This window comes from Oryzias melastigma, linkage group LG10 (genome assembly GCF_002922805.2).
Source record: "Oryzias melastigma strain HK-1 linkage group LG10, ASM292280v2, whole genome shotgun sequence".
In the NCBI taxonomy this organism is placed as follows: Eukaryota; Metazoa; Chordata; class Actinopteri; order Beloniformes; family Adrianichthyidae; genus Oryzias; species Oryzias melastigma.
This window is the reverse complement of record NC_050521.1, coordinates 11,532,215-11,549,311: the sequence shown is the minus strand read 5'-3', so window position 1 is coordinate 11,549,311 and position 17,097 is coordinate 11,532,215. Positions and strand designations below refer to the sequence as shown.

At 39.2% G+C, this 17,097-nt stretch overlaps 1 protein-coding gene across 1 annotated transcript in view; it reads right to left on the bottom strand.

Annotated features, from left to right (window-relative positions):
- The window catches only part of macrod1 (mono-ADP ribosylhydrolase 1), a 148,427-nt gene that overhangs the window by 33,703 nt on the left and 97,627 nt on the right, over positions 1-17,097 (bottom strand). The window contains exon 5 of the mRNA XM_024283787.2: positions 12,167-12,283. Within this exon, the coding sequence (XP_024139555.1) occupies positions 12,167-12,283 (117 nt within the window). The remainder of the gene's footprint in view (positions 1-12,166; positions 12,284-17,097) is intronic.

Sequence of the window (17,097 nt, the reverse complement as noted above, 5' to 3'; positions counted from 1 at the left end):
GTTTGTGCTCAGCCAAGCAGACAAAACTCCAAATCCAGGCTCAGGCTTTAGCACAAAAAAGACGCTCAGGTCTTGTTCAGGCCCCTATGGTTCCCGCTATCTATCTACACCTTTTTTAGGGAAAAAAGAATGGGAGGAGGGTGTTCTGAACAAGAGGTCAGGAGTGGACGGTATATGGAGGGACAAGATGTCGTGGTTAAAAGAGCGGACATCATTTTCTTCATCAGAAAGTAGCAGCAATAACATTCTTCCCTTCCTCTCACACTTTTCAACCATTTCCCTGAGCCAAGCAACACTGCAGTTTCGCTCTTTTTTTTTTCTTTTTGCTTTTGATCCCTCTTCTTCCTCCGAGGCAAATGAATTAAATGAATGAATTAACATCAGGGCTGCTGCCGCTGCTGTGATCATCCTCATCACGCTCCTCCTCATCAGCAGTAGCAGTTTTGATGAAGCTTTTTAACACCTACAAGGGTCGCGCTGCCGACGCTAGGAAGCGGCAGGAAGAAGCGAAGATGCTGACAAGCTTGCCAAAGAAAGAAAGAAAGAAAGAGGGGGGAAAAATTGGAGGTATCACAGTCTGAGTGCAGTCTTTAACCCAGAGCTTTGCCAAAATCTCATGGCTTTCCTAAAGAAACCACACTGCTGAGGAGGAACAGTTGAGAAAAAAAAAAGGAGGTGAGATTTGGAGGAAAAGAGAAAGCAGGAAGGCAAGTGGAGTGAGATTTAGCTGAGATGGAAGAACCAAATTTAGGAAAAAAGAAGGAGGTGAAAAAGGAATAGAGTAAAGATGTGAGGGCAATAAAGAGGATGTAGAGAACAAGGAGCAAACAAGGTGTTTAATTTGTTGATCATGGCAGGCAGAACCACGGAGTCTTAAGACAGAGACAAAGCAACAGGGTGACAAAGTGAAGAGACAGAGGGCTCGGAGTGGAGGAAGAAGGGAGTCCAGAAAGAGCTGCAGTGTGGATTTTAATTAGCAGTAATTGGCCGCTAAGGGAACAGAAACTGGGAGACGTAAAGCAGGGAGGGAAGAGAGAGGGAGCATAATAGGCAGATTTTGACAGAGTGATATCTCTCTCAATTTCTCATCTGTTTCCAGCAGTAGTTCTAATTTCTCTGGGTACTTGCTTTCTCTCCATTATTTATTTATTTTATTTATTTTGACTGTGCAAGTCTCTATTTTTTCAAATCGTATAGTTCTCTCTGTAGAAAATGTTTGCATTAAATGCAAGACATTGCAAACAGAATGTTTTCACACATTTAAAGAAATCAGACTTTAATCAGGGATGACACTTTATACATTTATAGTTGCATGAATTATTCATTTAAAATTGTGCCTTTTTTTTTTAATTCTGATGCAACGCAAAAACGTTAACATCAAAGACGATTTATAACTGAGATTCTTTGAAGCTTTTACTGAGAATTTGAGGAAGATTTGATTATTAATGTTATCGTCATCTTAATGGGCTTCCTCTAATAGGATGATCTCATGTTTGTTGCTCTGAGAGCATTTTCACATTGATAAAGTCCAACAAATTGAATTGATCTGGATGGAAAATTTGCACTCTTTGTATTTTTTTTTTCTTTGCTTTTCCACTGCACTGATGATAGGAGACTAAATCCCTTTAATATGAAACACAACAGTAGCGATTTAGATGCAGCTGCTTTTTTGAGATGTTTTTGTTCAAACTGAGGGCAAACAAGAAATAATTATTTTTTATAAGCACAAAAACACCATATTTATATACAGAGGGGCAAATATTTGAACACCTAAGAAAATCAATGTTAATATTTGCTGCAGTATTTGCTGCCACTCCTTATCCTGACTGTGTGTTTTGGGTCATTGTCATGTCGGAAGACCCAGTCACGACCCTTCTTTAATGTTGTAACTGAGGCAAAAAGGTTATTTCCTAAAATTTCCCAATACATGGCCCCAGTCATCCACTCCTTAATACAGTGCTATCGTTCTGTCCGATGTGCAGAAAAACACCCCCATAGCATGATGCTACCTCCCCCATGCTTCACAGCAGGGATGGTGTTCATTCTTCTTCCTCCAAACAGAGTGGAATTAAGACAAAAAGTTATATTTTGGTCTCATCTGATCACATGACTTCTCTGGATCATCAAAATGATCATTGCCGACTTAAGACGGGCCTGGACATATGCTGCTTTAAGCAGTGGAACCTTTCATACCATGCATGATTTTAGACAATGACGTCTTAGAATATTATCAACTGTAACCTTGGAAACGGTGGTCACGGTCATTGACCGGCTCCTCCCGAGTAGTTTTGGGTCGAGTCCTCACCATTCCTAGGAAACCCCACAAGGTGAGATCTTATAGAGCCCCAGTCCAAGGGAGATCAATTGTCATGCTTAGCTTCCTCCATTTTTTAAGAATTGCTCCAAGAGTAGATCTTTTTTCATCACCTTTCCAGCCTTGTGTAGGTCTACAATTTTGTTTCTGGTGTCTTTAGACAGCTCTTTGGTCTTGGCCATGTTAGTATTTGGAGTCTTACTGAGTATATAGGGTGAGAGGTGTCTTTATGACCTTAAATAGGTGCTTCCAATTTAGAATAATAAGTGGAGTGGAGAAGGACTATTTAAAGGCGGACTAACAGGTCTTTGAGGGACAGAATTCTAGCAGATAGTCAGGTGTTCAAATACTTATTTGCAGCAGTAGCATACAAATAAATCATTTTAAAAATCATGCAATGTTACTTCCAGATTTTAGTAGATTATGTCTCTCACAGTGGACATGGATTTTAAAATGAAAAACTCAGGCCCCTCCATGATTTCTAAGTGGTCTTTGTGATCTTGCAAAATTACAGGGTGTTCAATGACTCAATTGAAAGATTGTCTCTTTCTCTTAACAAGTCTTTGTGACAGCACCCATACAGAGGTCGATGTGTACCGCTGCTGTGGGTTTTTGGGTTGACCAGGCCTGTGGAGGGTCATAGACAGGTGAGACTGCATCTTAAGAGGAGAACAGGTGTGTCTTGCAATTCCAGTATTTCTTGTAATCTCTTTCTTTTTTTGTTGTCAAAAGGTCTTGCCTTTTGCCAGGCCACAGTTGAAAATGGTTAATGGCGTATGCTTGTATAGCGCTTTTCTACCTTCCTGGAAGGCCCAAAGCACTTTACAGTCACCCATTCACACACACATTCACACACTGACACCGGCTCCTCTGCCGAACACTGGCACTAACCTTCCACCTGAGGCAATTTGGGGTTCAGTATCTTGCCCAGGGACACTTTGACCCATGGGCAGGCAAGGCGGGAATCAAACCTGAAATCTTACGCTCAGAAGACGACCGCCCTACCCCTGCACCACAGCCACTCATTAACAAGAATGCTGTTCTTAATTTGTGCACAGAGAGAATGAATGGTAATGGCTAATGGGTTCATTTTGTGATGAAATTCGGTCAAGAAATACAGACAACAACACCAGATGAACATTTCAGGGTTTACTGAAATGATGACATATAATCTCCATGTCAAAAATCCTCTTTGCTTTCATACGGATTCATTTAACTTTCTGCTGTTGCTCAATAATTCACTTTTAAACCAATTCTCTCAATTTGTTGCTCGCTTTTTCCACCAGGAAATAGTCTGCTCCCTTTCTGCTGCTGTCTTCCTAATATCATTCTCTGCTTGCACCATTCTCGGATACATTTAGGATCAATTTCAACATGTGCAGTTTCCTGGCCGGCCCATATGTTAGCCTGGGGGGCGGAGCAGACTCTTCCTGAAAGGGGCTGTCTCACTCTGTGACGTCACATTGTGAGGACCCGCTCGTTTTTGTGGGTATGGGAGGGGCTTCTGTTGAGAGCGCAGGTTTTTAGAGGATTACTCAAAGATGTGTGAAAAGATCAAAATACCGCTTTGGGGCTCTTTATACTGAGGATTGAACAGTATAATACACTTAAAAGCTCAAAATGTTTTTTTTTCATGGTATGGGCCGTTTAAGGCTTGTATGACCACCTTAATAGACGTTGTGAAAACGGATTATCCCAAGTGTGGTAAGTGTATTGTGAAATATTCGTTAGGCAAAATACAAGCACAAATGATGTACGGGGGGTGCTGTTCTGATATGTCACCTGTAAGATGCCCATACAAACTAAGTGCCGATTGTCTAATGTCCTAAATTCAAACAAACTGCGCACACAGAGTGTGAACTTGTCACATGAACAACACTCATGAGCTGTGTGCAGGATTTTGAGGGGTTGAAAAAAAAAAAACAATACGAGGTGCCTGCATCTCACCTACCTCACCCTTACTATCTGTTGTCAATACAACCTGTCACACACAGCATGAAAATGAATAGAAATAAATTTGAAAATTGGAAATTTTTGCTCTAAAGTCTTACAGAGCGGTGTACAACCTCAATGAAACGTGAAGGCTACCAGCGTGGCCCAGTAGAGGCGTCCTCACTATAGTGGCTGGAGACAGCTTGCATCCACCTAACTAAAAGCATAAGTCATGAGAAGTCACTATGACCCCTTAAGAAGTAGCTTATTATGCACCATTAGCTGTTAAAGTTTTTTCTTATCAATAAATTGTATCTGAAAAAACCTTAATCAGATTGAAATTAATTTTAAAAAATTGTTAATTAATGAATGATTAAATATTGTTGACATTTTTCATAATAAAATAGTGCCAAAAAGCAAACACAAAGTAACCACAGTAGGTAATGCTTTATCATGGCTGATGTTCATTTTGGCAGCTTCGATGCAAACATAAAATGCTGTGGTTCAAAGGTGCAATCAGTAACAGATACCAGTCCATGGAAGCAGTACATTATGTTTACGGCTAAAATAGACCTTAATGAGACATTTTGTGGTTTCCAACTTTCACAGAGTGATCATTTCAAATGCAAATAAAGCCTAAATCACACCACAGTGGACGTTCTGAATGGTGTAGATGATGACTGTGCTAGTGTGCGGCGGTGCTTACACAATCACAATTTTAGAAGTGAAGAGCAGATGGTGGGAAAAAAGCCCTGAAGTGATGATTGGTTAACAGTGTAGTCATAACGGGTCAGATGTGTTTGGTGTCAACACATTATGGATGATGAAAATGTAATATTGGGAATGCAGCATATTATTGGCAAGCATAATTAAACCTAAATGAAAAAAACAGATGTGAGCATAAAAAAATCAAAAAGTAAAGCCCAACACAAAAGTGCTTGTTTAATGCTTTTGAAATGCATTTAGAATTTCTTAGATTTACTCAATTCTGTAGCGACATTTTGATCCTACCTTGTAAAAACCATCAGATTATTAAACTTAAAGATAGCTTTGCAGCTCAACAATATAACAAAAATTTAATAATTTCAATAATTTAGTTCAAAAACAAAAACTATTTTAGTTTTTACAAGAGGTTTTATGTCTGAATGACATTTGTTAAAGCTTGTTGCTGTGACACAACCACAAGCATTCTGATGCATCCACTTGCAGACGACTAGATCTAGGAGCGTCTTAGTTTTCCTCGTCTGAGCTGGAATCTAGATCAAAACTGTACAGCTGGTTAGCTCTGAAGTTGCTCGCCATTTTTGTTGCACTGCTAATGTTAGATTGAGAGAGGCTGAAAGCTAGAGAGCTGGGGGGGGGGGGTGTCAACATATGGATGATGGGAAATGAGGTCAAGCTTACTCTACAGCATAATCATGGTTAAAAGACCACTAGGAACACTTTAACAATAGGTTAAAAGATGATTGGAGTGGGACATTATTTTTGCTGAAATTAGTTATTTTATCATTTATGTGAATACATTTTCTATTTTCTTTATAGAGAATATGTTTTTGTATTTTTGGTTGCCAGTTTAAAGTCCTTCTACCAAAATTCAGCAGACAAAGAAAAGGGTGTAAGAAAGCCAAGATCGTTCCTGCCTGTGACTATTAGCAGATTGGCTCTTTGCTCATACATGATCAAACTTTGCTCAGATCAACACAGTAGGTGAGAGGACCAGCTGTTCAGCACTTGCACTGAAAAACAGGTACGGATTACCTGGCGGGAATGGTGAAGCACTTCACACTTCCATAAACATTTCCATCAACAGTTTTAATCTAAAGACAGCTAACCAAGAGATGCTGGATTTCAATTCATCCCAACTTCACATGGATGCTAACACTGCTGTGCACCTGCTGCAGGTTTGAATAGGCACCTGCTAATAAGTGCTAACAATTGAAAGTGTTGAGTTTATAGCTCGTGTTTTCATTCTGTCCTCAAGTGGGCTGGAATCAGTTATAGCATGTTCTTAAAATACTTAAAGGGAGAAAAAAACACTGCCTAAATTAGAGTTCACCATAGTAACAGGAGACATTTAATGAAGCAATAATAAATACACTGGGCAGATCATATTTAATGTCACTCAGTGGATAAGCCTAAGGTGAAATGGGCATATTGACTGTAGCACAATAACTTTTTAAAAAACAGCAGTCGGCGGGAGAAAGAAAAGTTTAAACCTCTACTGGGTCCACCAACCTCTCAATCAATAAATGTGACCCCTTTAAAAAAAGTCCTCTCTCTATTGGCCACAGTTGTCAAGAATAATAAAGCAAATAGACATCAAAAATGTTTTCAACTCCAGAATGTAAATACTTTAGTTTTCTTGTAAAACTTGACTTCTTAAAGACCCACTCTGGTCATCTTTTGGTCGATTTTAAAAGCGTTCCCAGTGCTCTTTTGGTTAGTCGGTTTCTAGGACATAATTTCTGCAGAGTAGCAGGAGTTTATTAGTAATTCACCTAAGAGCTGTGAGAGGCGTGGTGTAAGCCTGCCCTCATCTCCCACTATCTCAATTTTTATACTCTCTCTTGCTAGTTTACAGCCCTTCACACCCTCAACCTAACATTACCCGTGCAATTACTGTGGCGAGCAATACTGGAGCCATTTCAACTCAGACGAGGAAAACAAATTCATTAATGGATGCATTTGTCTGCAAGGGGATGCATCAAAATAGAGCGGAGAGGGAGCTTGTAGCTTGTCCTAGTAGCTTTCACGTCACAGATATAAAGTTTCTCCAACGGCATTTTTCCTCCGTTCCTGATCCATCACTATTTGAAACACATGAAACAGTTTTAAACTGAATTGTCTCAATATTTGTCTTCCATCATGAAATAAATGCAACTACAATGTGTTAAAAACACCAAATACCCCATTTTCATAAGAGTGGGTTTTTAAAATGAGAGTCAAAGCAGATTTACTCCACCCTGACATCTGCCTCTAGTGGTCTTTTGAAGAACTGCAATGTTTGGTATTTCCTGGTTACCCTTATTTAGAAGAAAATATCAACAAAAAATAATAAAATGAAGCTGTTTACTTACATGAGGTCATTTAAAAACTGAATGAAAGTGCAGCTACAGAAGGGGTGTGCTCTTGGATTGATATTAAGCTAATAAACTCACTGAAAGTATTTTGTTTTCAAACAAAACTGCAACACCTATTTTTTTATTTTTTACATGTTCTACTTAGATTTGGGGTGTAATAAATAGATCATTAACAAGCATATTTGTGAATGTAATTTACTTTATTTTCAATTAAAACTAGAAGAAAGTACAAACAGACTTTCTCTGCTGCAGGCTGTCACGTGCTAGTGCATGGTAATAAGAAAATTAAAGAATCAAAGAACTTTTTCCACAGTGTGAAGCCATGAGCATTGTTAAACATTGGTAATTTCAACTCCAAAAACATCACAGGTTCTCTTTCAGTATTACACTTTTAAAGCTGTTACCTTCTGATTTCTAGCTGTTAATGAACACAGTTTTCAAATGATAGTTAGGAGCCTGGGGGCTCAAAAGTGACTCCAACTCTTTTCAAAGGAATCTCTTCAGTAGCTGGTCTTTTCAGTGGTGATTATGGCTTAAGCGATTACTGTTTTGACTTCATGTTTTTCAGTATCTGTCTTCCACACTTCTCTCTGCTCCTCCCACTGCTGCGTCTCTATGCTAGCAGGGGAGCAAGGGTGAATGGGGAACAGGGTTACATGCGAGCTTATCGGTACACAGGTTTGCTCCGAAGCACCCAGTCGTCTTGACAACACACATAGCTGATACTCCCTTGTCTAGCAACACCAAAATACACACAAGTGCACACCTGCTTTTGTGCGCTTCTTGCAGCATCCATTGCGATCACAAGTGAGCAACATAGTTGCGTTGGATTGTGAGTGGTGTCCTTCAGAAATCGGTGGCTTGTACACAGTGAAGTTGACAGCTGCCTTTTCGCCTTGATTAAGAAGTATTTCTAGGCCATACCTGGATGAACGTCTGCAGCTGTTGTATGACAGCATCTTGACATCACATGCGACCTATGCTAAACAGTTTCAGACGAGTGCCATGCACACAGGGTGTTGCTAGGTTACACCACCAGGATGGTGCTGGTTAAGTGGCTGTGGGATCAGCGGCGGACAGAACGTACGGAGGGCTGACAGCCGGTCTCCTGGGCCATTTGGCAACGTATGTGTCAGATCTTTTTGAAACCCCACATCTGGTGGAAAGCCTGAACAAATCAAGATCAAAGGGCTGGCTTTGAGACCTGTTGCTCAACCTCTCTGCTGTCAAGTTTTTTTTATTTTTATCCTTTACCACGCTCTCGTCCTGTCTTCATCATCAACCGGATTTGTTATCCCTCCTCTGCTTTACCTCTCTTGTTGCTATCTTGGCTCCCACTGAGAGGTAATCAAGCCCCGTTGTGAGTGTTTAAGCACAGAAGCAGACCATTGTTGAATTATTCTTGGGACTTAATATTTTGTCTGGAAGGAGACAGCCAGTTTTCATACCACATGCTGTGTAATGGCCATCCACACATAAAGGCACCACACTGAGACTCACACACACCAACACACAGTTAGTGTGTGAGTCAGAAAGCTGTCAGTCACACGGATCTCATGCTGACAGAGTTACAGGTAACAGAGTGATAGAATTTGACAGGCTGCTGTCACATTCTTCACTGATCCACTGAACTCCACACTGTACACACAGCATGCACATCCAAGACACTGGATTGTATGAAACTCAATAAGTCAAACTTATTCGCAGGATAAGGATCCTTAGCTACATCATGGTGAAACCTACAAAGTTAAACAAGAAGATCAACAACTGGAAACATAAAATCTAAACATTCATCTCCTCATCACTCCTCCTATACTCAGCATGCCTTACATCTTTCCTCACCCTCAAGCTGCTCTCCTTTTTATTTATTTTTTTACAAGCTCAAACTCCCTCATCCATCTTTTCTAAGCATACTCTCCATTCTGCCTTGAGCGTGCCTTTATCAGCACTTCGCTCTTTTTCTCCCTGCTCTCTGCTACTGTGAACTTAAACTCTCTGTGGGACCAGAAGCTGATACTACACAATCTCAGCGCTCCTTTAATCTCTCCCCTGCACACATGTGGACAGACATACAAACACACACTCCGGTGCTTATAATTATACACGACACTTCTGTATTTGCTGAATTATGATTGCACGCCCACATATTTCTTTATTGAATCTCTTCTTTTTGATTGCTTTGACTTTTTAGCTGACTCAATGCCACAACAAATGTTTCAAAATATGTGTTGTCTTGATTTAATCCTCTAATATTATGAAAAACTATAGAAACAAATACCTAAAAAATCCAGTCTTCATAATAAAAATCTTTCACAGACTTTTATCCATTTATTATTTTTTCAGATTTTCCCTTCATATTAAAGTATTGATTGTTGGGTTAGCATTGCATTATGGGATAAACATGTTCATAAGATTACTATTATTTATTCTACCTCAAAAGTCACAAAATGCCACATAATTAATTGCAACTCTCTCTGTTTTCAGGTTATAACCCTGAATTGTGTCGTTGTGAGAAATGGATCTGTACCTGATAAGTCCCAGTTGTATAAAACATACCTGTAACTAAAAGGATCTTCCATGTTTAATACCAAAATGGTAGCTTTACATGTCAGCGAATAAAGACCCTTAAAAATTGTGCTTTTGGTAATTTTAAAATGTTGTTGTTTCTTATGATGGAAGACGTATATAACAAAAATTAAGCTTAAAATGGCATTTTTTTTGTATTTTTAATCAAATTGTTAGGAATCAGGAGCAGCTGAAAAAAGATTGTTTGATAAAGTTTGTAGTTGTGACGTAATAGCAAGAATCCGCAGCCCACAAGCTTCCTGCTCCGCCCCATTCCGATGCATCAACTTCTAGACATATAGATGCATGTACGTCTTTGTTTTCCTCATCCAAGCTGGAAGCTGAATGGAAACTGTACGGCTGTATAGCTGTAATATTTCTCGCCATTTTTTTGTTGCACCCGTAATGCTAGGTTTGGGTTGTAAGGGGCTGTGAGATATCAGGAGAAAGTGGATGGATGATGGGAAATGGGGGCGGGCTTACTCCCTCACCAACTGCTCCGCCCACAACTCAGAGGCAAATTTCTAATGAACTTCTGCTGTGTCCTAGAAAACAAACAAACAAACAAATAATCCCCATTTGATTCTTTAAGCTTTACAAAAAACACTCAAACGGTTCTTGGATCTTAAAAACACGGATGTGTTATGTGTGACGCTCTTTGCTTGACAGGCAAAATGACACGTGGCCCGTCTAGTCATCACAGGTGGCTTGAAAGTGGTTTCCAAACATGTGGTTACTCATCCAGTTCAGTTCAAGCTGAAAGAAGAGAAGGCTGGCGGAGACACAGACCTCTTAAAGGAAACCTGACACAGGTGGGCCAGACAAATCTATGCACTCCACACGAAAGTCAATGGAAGTGGATATTGTCCATTCTGGCCTGCAAATCGCTCTGCTTCAACTGAAGCCTCTCAAAGGGTATTGGGCACAGCGGGGAGCACAGACACCCAACAATGCTCCTTCTACAGGTAAGTAAAGATCTGACAAAATACCAGCTTGACTTGGTTTACTTATCTTGAATGCAGTCTCAAACACAAGCTTATATAATTTTCTAGCAGGGTACTACTTTTGAATATTAAACATTCTTCTCGATGGGGCCGTTATTGTTCTTCTTCTTCTTTTTTTTTGTTCATTTTTTTTTTTCCAAATTCCCAAGACTCCCTTGACCAAACATGATATATGAACATGACTGTCCTCTCAGGTTATTTCTGTTTTATGTGTTCAGCATCAAATATTTACAATGATCTGCAGTAAGAGTTTGTAAAACACAGAAGTTTTAAGAGCTCTTTTATTGCTCCTTAATATTGATGGAGAGGGAAACGGAATAAAATGAGTTCACTACAATAGACAGCACCGTCAGAATAATAACACCTCAGACACTTGGATTTGCAGTGAGGCCTTTTTTTAAAAATTAGTATGAAAATAGTTTTTTATGGTAATAGAAAAACAATAAACATTGATTATTTTTACCCCAGACACACAATACACAGCCTTAACAAACTAGAATTTGCATTAAAAATTCTCATGCACATTTTTTGGGTATCCTAACAAAAATGTTGCACATATTTTTTGTAATAGTATGATAGTAGTGAAGCTATGTTTTGGAGTATTATTTAAGAAAATGTTAATCTTAGGGGAAAAAGTCATTCCAGCCTTTAGGTAATTAAAAAATAATAATTACAATATCTGACGACAATAAGAAAGATCCATGGCCATTTTTTTGGCTTTCACTTTTGATCAAATTTAAACTACATGGTGGCCACCTTATTGATGAAAATAACATTAAAAATGCAGATATATATTCTGCAGCGCCGGAAGGCTCTTCCTGGTTCTGCTTCAGATCTGTACACACACACATAAATTAAATACTTTATTTTTACCTAAAGCCTCTTCAAGAGCATTTCCTGTCATATTTCCCCACTTATAAATGCTGCAGTGTCAGTCAATAATTAAAAGACATTTACTTGGCTATAAAAAGAAGCCAATGAGTAATGTGGAAGTTTCTGCTGGGGCTGAAGGCTCTTAAAATAAAAATGCAGTTTTTTCAGAGAAAACAAAGCGTTTCTGTTGAGAATAAAAACATTAGCTGGCACTCTTGTTTAAAATAATATTGATATGAATTCTTCTCTGGAAATGTAACTCTGCAAAGTGCTTTTCAGCAGCAGCCTTCATCATTGTCACCTTTTCCCACACATTCACACTTGGAAGCAGTCCAGCGTCGAGCTTCACTGGAGGTACTTACAGCAGTCACACAAACATGGTCACACTTTGTACTCACACTTTGCTGGGAGGCCGTAGCCACATGTGATCTTTGCCTCTCCTGTCTCACAGCCACAGAGGGAAGCACACTCTTTTTTCAGCATGGGACCTGCAGCGCGGTGGATGGCTCCGTCCACTGGAAACAAAATGACAGGGGAGTCAAAAATTGCCGTCTTTTACAGACCCTCTGACCTTTGACTGCTGGAAGGAGCTGAGATGTTGTCAAAAGAACTGCAAAGGTATGCAGCGAAGAGTTGATGAATGGATAATATTAAAGCAGTTTTCTGTTTCAGAATCATTGGTCTCCCTCTATGTTAGAGTGCTTAATAGATTTCAGGGCTACTGCCTTAGTTAATTGCTTGATTTAATGAGTTATTAAGGACTCGGCTGATTTGACTTTTTGGTCAATTAGCCTTTATTAATTAAATTTTCATAAATCTACATACAATTCTGAAGAGTGCACAAGTTTTTGATTCCTAGCACATCTAAAGACCGTGACCATGTTCGTTTCCAGGAGGGCAACAATGCGATTATCATCCCTTTGAGTCAGACATCTCCAAATGCATATACAAACTTTTGATTTTACTAAAACAGACTGAAGAGTGACATTAGGGCCAGCCCTGGGTATAGGCGACCTAGACGGCCACCTAGGGCACCATGTGCTGGAGGGAGCGCCATATTGAAATGTGCAGAAATCACGTTTCGCCCAGGGCCGGCCTGAGTGACATCACCTCAGGAAAAAGCGGACATCTTCTCAGACTGTGGGGCTCAGCTGTGTGTTCCACCTCAGTCAGAACTTGAAGGTCTCCCACTAGAACGCCCACAAATGCTTTGCCCAGAATTTGTCTGGGTGGTGGGTCAGTGATGGGGACCTGACTCCTCCCTGCTGCAGGCTCCTGACATCCATCTTTTGATAGCTAGAACCTTTTATTTTTTCTTGCTTCCTTTGACAAGCTCTTGCTTGGCTCCTTTAGCTCTGGCCCACTGTTTGGAAGCATCACATAGAGTGCAGCTGTTTCCAAAGTCACATCAGAGATGCACCCTCAGGAGGTTTGGAAGAGCATCACATTTAGGAAGCTGACTCTTGCCTGGGAGATATCCAAACGATGATCTGGAGTACACTCCTTTGAAACAGCTCAGGCCTCTGGCTGGTTAACTTTTTCATTTTAACGGCGTTTCACACAACCTTGTTAAAACTTAAAGCTGTGAGTTTAAAACTTCTAGTAATAGTCTGACTAAAAAGATCAGGAGTAGACAGGCTCATGGTCAGAGTACAGAGATGATAGTGACAAGCTAATAGATGAACCCTTGTTTGTGAAATCACCTTTGAAAATTTAATCTGCTAAGAGAAACTCTAAATAACCATGGCCAATTTTAGATGTATTTTTTAATGAATATAATGAAAAACCTTTTAAGTTCAACATTATGGCTTCTCTGTATCCTAATTTGAAGGGTGGCTTAGGGGAGATGAAAGGAAATTGAGGGATGAAAGAGATTTGAAATTATTTACTTAGAGTACAATGAGGCACAAATTATTATTTTTTTTATTGTTTATTTTTGAAATCTTATTGTAAAAATAGCAGCTCAACACTTTTTGTCAAACAAAAGTATTGGATTGATCTTTTTCTTTTGTATTAATGGTAAGAACCACCTATAGAATAAAAAGTAATGTGATAAAGTAGCTGCTTGTAACCATTGCATATCCAGTGTGTACATCGCATGTCTCTTGTCTCGAGTCTTATGTATGTTTGGTTTGTTTACAGGACTCTAAATGTATAGGTTTTAAGAAACTTGTATCTTCTGTTGTGCCTGCTTGGTTAGAGTGCCTTTCGTCCAGGGTGGGGTCAAAGAGAAATATTTTCTTTCAATCTTTCATTAAATCAAAATTTTATACAAATTAGTATATTTCAGAACTTATTTCCTTCTTTTTTTTATAATCCAAGATTCTCCCAGATATATCAGAAACTGTATAACAATTATGATCTTTAATATTCAGCGAATAATTCCACTAGTGTCTTTCATGTATCTGTAGTGTCTTGAGGAGGATTTTAAATGCCTCGGCACAAACAGTTTTCACAGTAAAAAGTGTAATGTTTCAACATTTCTGAACTAGAATGTGAAGCAGCAGCAGCTCGGTAATTCAACGGCTTCTGATAAGATCAAGACTCCGTGTTTGTGTTGTAAGGAAACTGAACCCAAGTGTTACAGTCTTGTGTAAAAGGTGCATAATTAGCCCCAGAATAAAACACATCTGTCAGGAGTGGGTTTGTGGAGGTACTGTGAGACTTGTCAGCACTTGGTGAAAATAGAACAATAACACCCATCCATATGTCACAGCTCAGCATGTTAGCCCGCGGTTCTCATCTCTGTCTGACTGTATTCAGAGCAGCTGTTTCTGCGCTGTGTGAGTAGCTCCAGGCAGGGTTCTGAAGTTATTTGAATGTTACCGTGTTAAGTTGGCTCAACACATGCGGCGCTGAGCGGTAGTGTGCCGTGTCATGCTGTGCCGTGTTGAGAGGGGCTGCACTGTGAGCGACGAACAGGAGAGAGGAGGTGACTGATGGGCTGTGAACATCGACTACATCTTCAACTGAGGAGCAGGGATGACACACGGCGACTGCATAGGTCGAATGAAAATGTGTTGCTGTGCAGACTTGTTTGGGTTTCTGTGTGGACCGCAGTGTGCAGGGAGTTCTTGAGGTGGTGCTCGCGGGAGGAAAGAAGTGAGTCCAATAAAAGAGAGAAACAGGTAATATTAGTATTTACGGAACTCAATAAAAACAGTAAAATCAATCAATGGCCAAATCCTTCTCCCTATTGCTCCAATTGTAGGGGCATTTGAAGCTGCAGTGGTGTTTTTTTAAGGGGGAGCCACAGTGACTCCTCGCCCTGTCCCACAGAGCAGAAACACATTTGTTCACGTAGGTGTGCTCTAAAGCACAGAAGTTTACATTTACATATAAGTAATAACTTTTTGTTTTTGTATGACTTTTTAAGTTATAATACCAATGTTGTTATGTATTTTCCGAGTGCTGGCAGCTACACGCTAACGTAGATGACCGGCGACTATTGATGATGTCATTGAGAGGAAGTAACGTCCAGATTTAAAAAGACTACATTACCATAACCTGATTCCTGCATCCATTGTTGGTGCAGTTACCTCCAGGATCAGCTCTTGTGACTCGAATGCTGAGGTGGTTGTTTCACACTGGAATTATTTTTGGATTGCAGCAACCCGGCATAATGTGGTTCTGAGGAGTCCTTAAACTGCAGATTTTAACAATCTAGACCACAATTTAAGGCTCCCATTCAGCAAAGAACTGTCTCATTAATTTTGTACGGCATCGCTACATGATTCATTTCAAATTTAAATGGAAAAATAATCAACCGTGCTTTGACAATTCAAACTAAAGTATTCCTGCTCCCACCATCAGGACAGAACAACATTTCCTGATTGAAGAACTTGCTCATTCAGTAAATTTAAGTAGTAAAGTGACCTAAATTGTTGCCAGCTGAAACAGATTAATCACTTCAGTACTCTCCAGTGAGCTCTCAGGCATTTGCTTAGTTAAATCAAGGAGGTGTTCGTGTGTTTTGTTGTGCTCCCAGGTTTCTACAAAGAGGCCAAAAATAAAATAACTATCTAATAAGTATTACTTCTGGGGGCTTATAGTACAAAATGACCACGCGGAAGGTAAAAAATTAGGTAAAAGGCATATTGCTAATAAATTAAGGGTAATTAATGGTGTAATTATTTACTCGTAATCTCATAAATTCAGGGAAGGTCACCTATTATGAATTGTGATATTTCTTTGCTATTCTTTATATCATAATAAGACATTTCTGTTTCCTAAAATCATTTTCTTCATGTCCAGTTTCTCCTAATGATGGATGAAAACAATGTGTTTTAAATGGAACAAAAAAAGTTTAATATTGGATGATGCCGTGTAAAGTTTGAAAAATTTTCTTTTTTTTTCTAATGCACGAGTTATTTTTGCATATTTATCATGTTGAGCAAATGAGCAAATTGGTCCAGCAATGGCATAAAGGCCGGTAAATGTATAAACATTGCATTTTTTGTCAATTCAATGTTGAAGCCTTAATAAAAACAAAAAGGGATTTAATGCACCTGATGCTTTATTTAGAAAAGCCACTTTGCACTAAAAAGCACCAAAACCAGGCAGAAATGTGCAAATCTTGTGTAAAAGTTTTTAAATAATAAATATTAAGTAAAAGATGCAGTCTGTTGGGTATATTTTCATCCTACACCAGCAAGTTGTACTCAAGCCAAATGAGGCATATTTGATCACATGTTTTTTACTTTAAAATTTGCATTTTATCCGGACGGGGGACCCAGACCCGGCCCTTCTTGTAGCTACATATCTAGGCAGTAGCATGAAGGGTTGTGGACTCACACTGCAGGAAACTCATTGTGCCCCCTAGAAAACAAACCCTGGTTTCCAATGTGTATTTGATCGTGTAATACATAAAACCACTTTATCATCAGGACTCAGGAGGACAAATTCAAAATGTTGGTGCACTGAAGTGTTCAGTCTGTACTTTGAGTTATTTTATTTTTTTTTTTTTTTTAACATGTTACACACGTGCAGCAAATTATTTTCGACATTCCCCAATTCTAGCAATCCTCTCATCTGTGGATGAAGAATGGGGTCCTCTTTCATTAACTTGGAGATTTCTGCCAAGATCTTTTGTGCCACGACTTTCTTAATGTCTGTTCTTAATGAAGATGTTATCATGTTAATTTCTTCTGCATTAGACAACATCTTAAGTAGTTTTTTTTCCTTAAATAAAACCTTTTTCCTGATGTTCCACCTCTGGGAGCAGCACCTCAATGTTAAGCAACTAAAAACTAGTTTTTTTTCTCACTGACCTCTTTATAAGGTAATATAATTTTGTATTCATGCTCTAACCTAAATAAAGTACCAATTT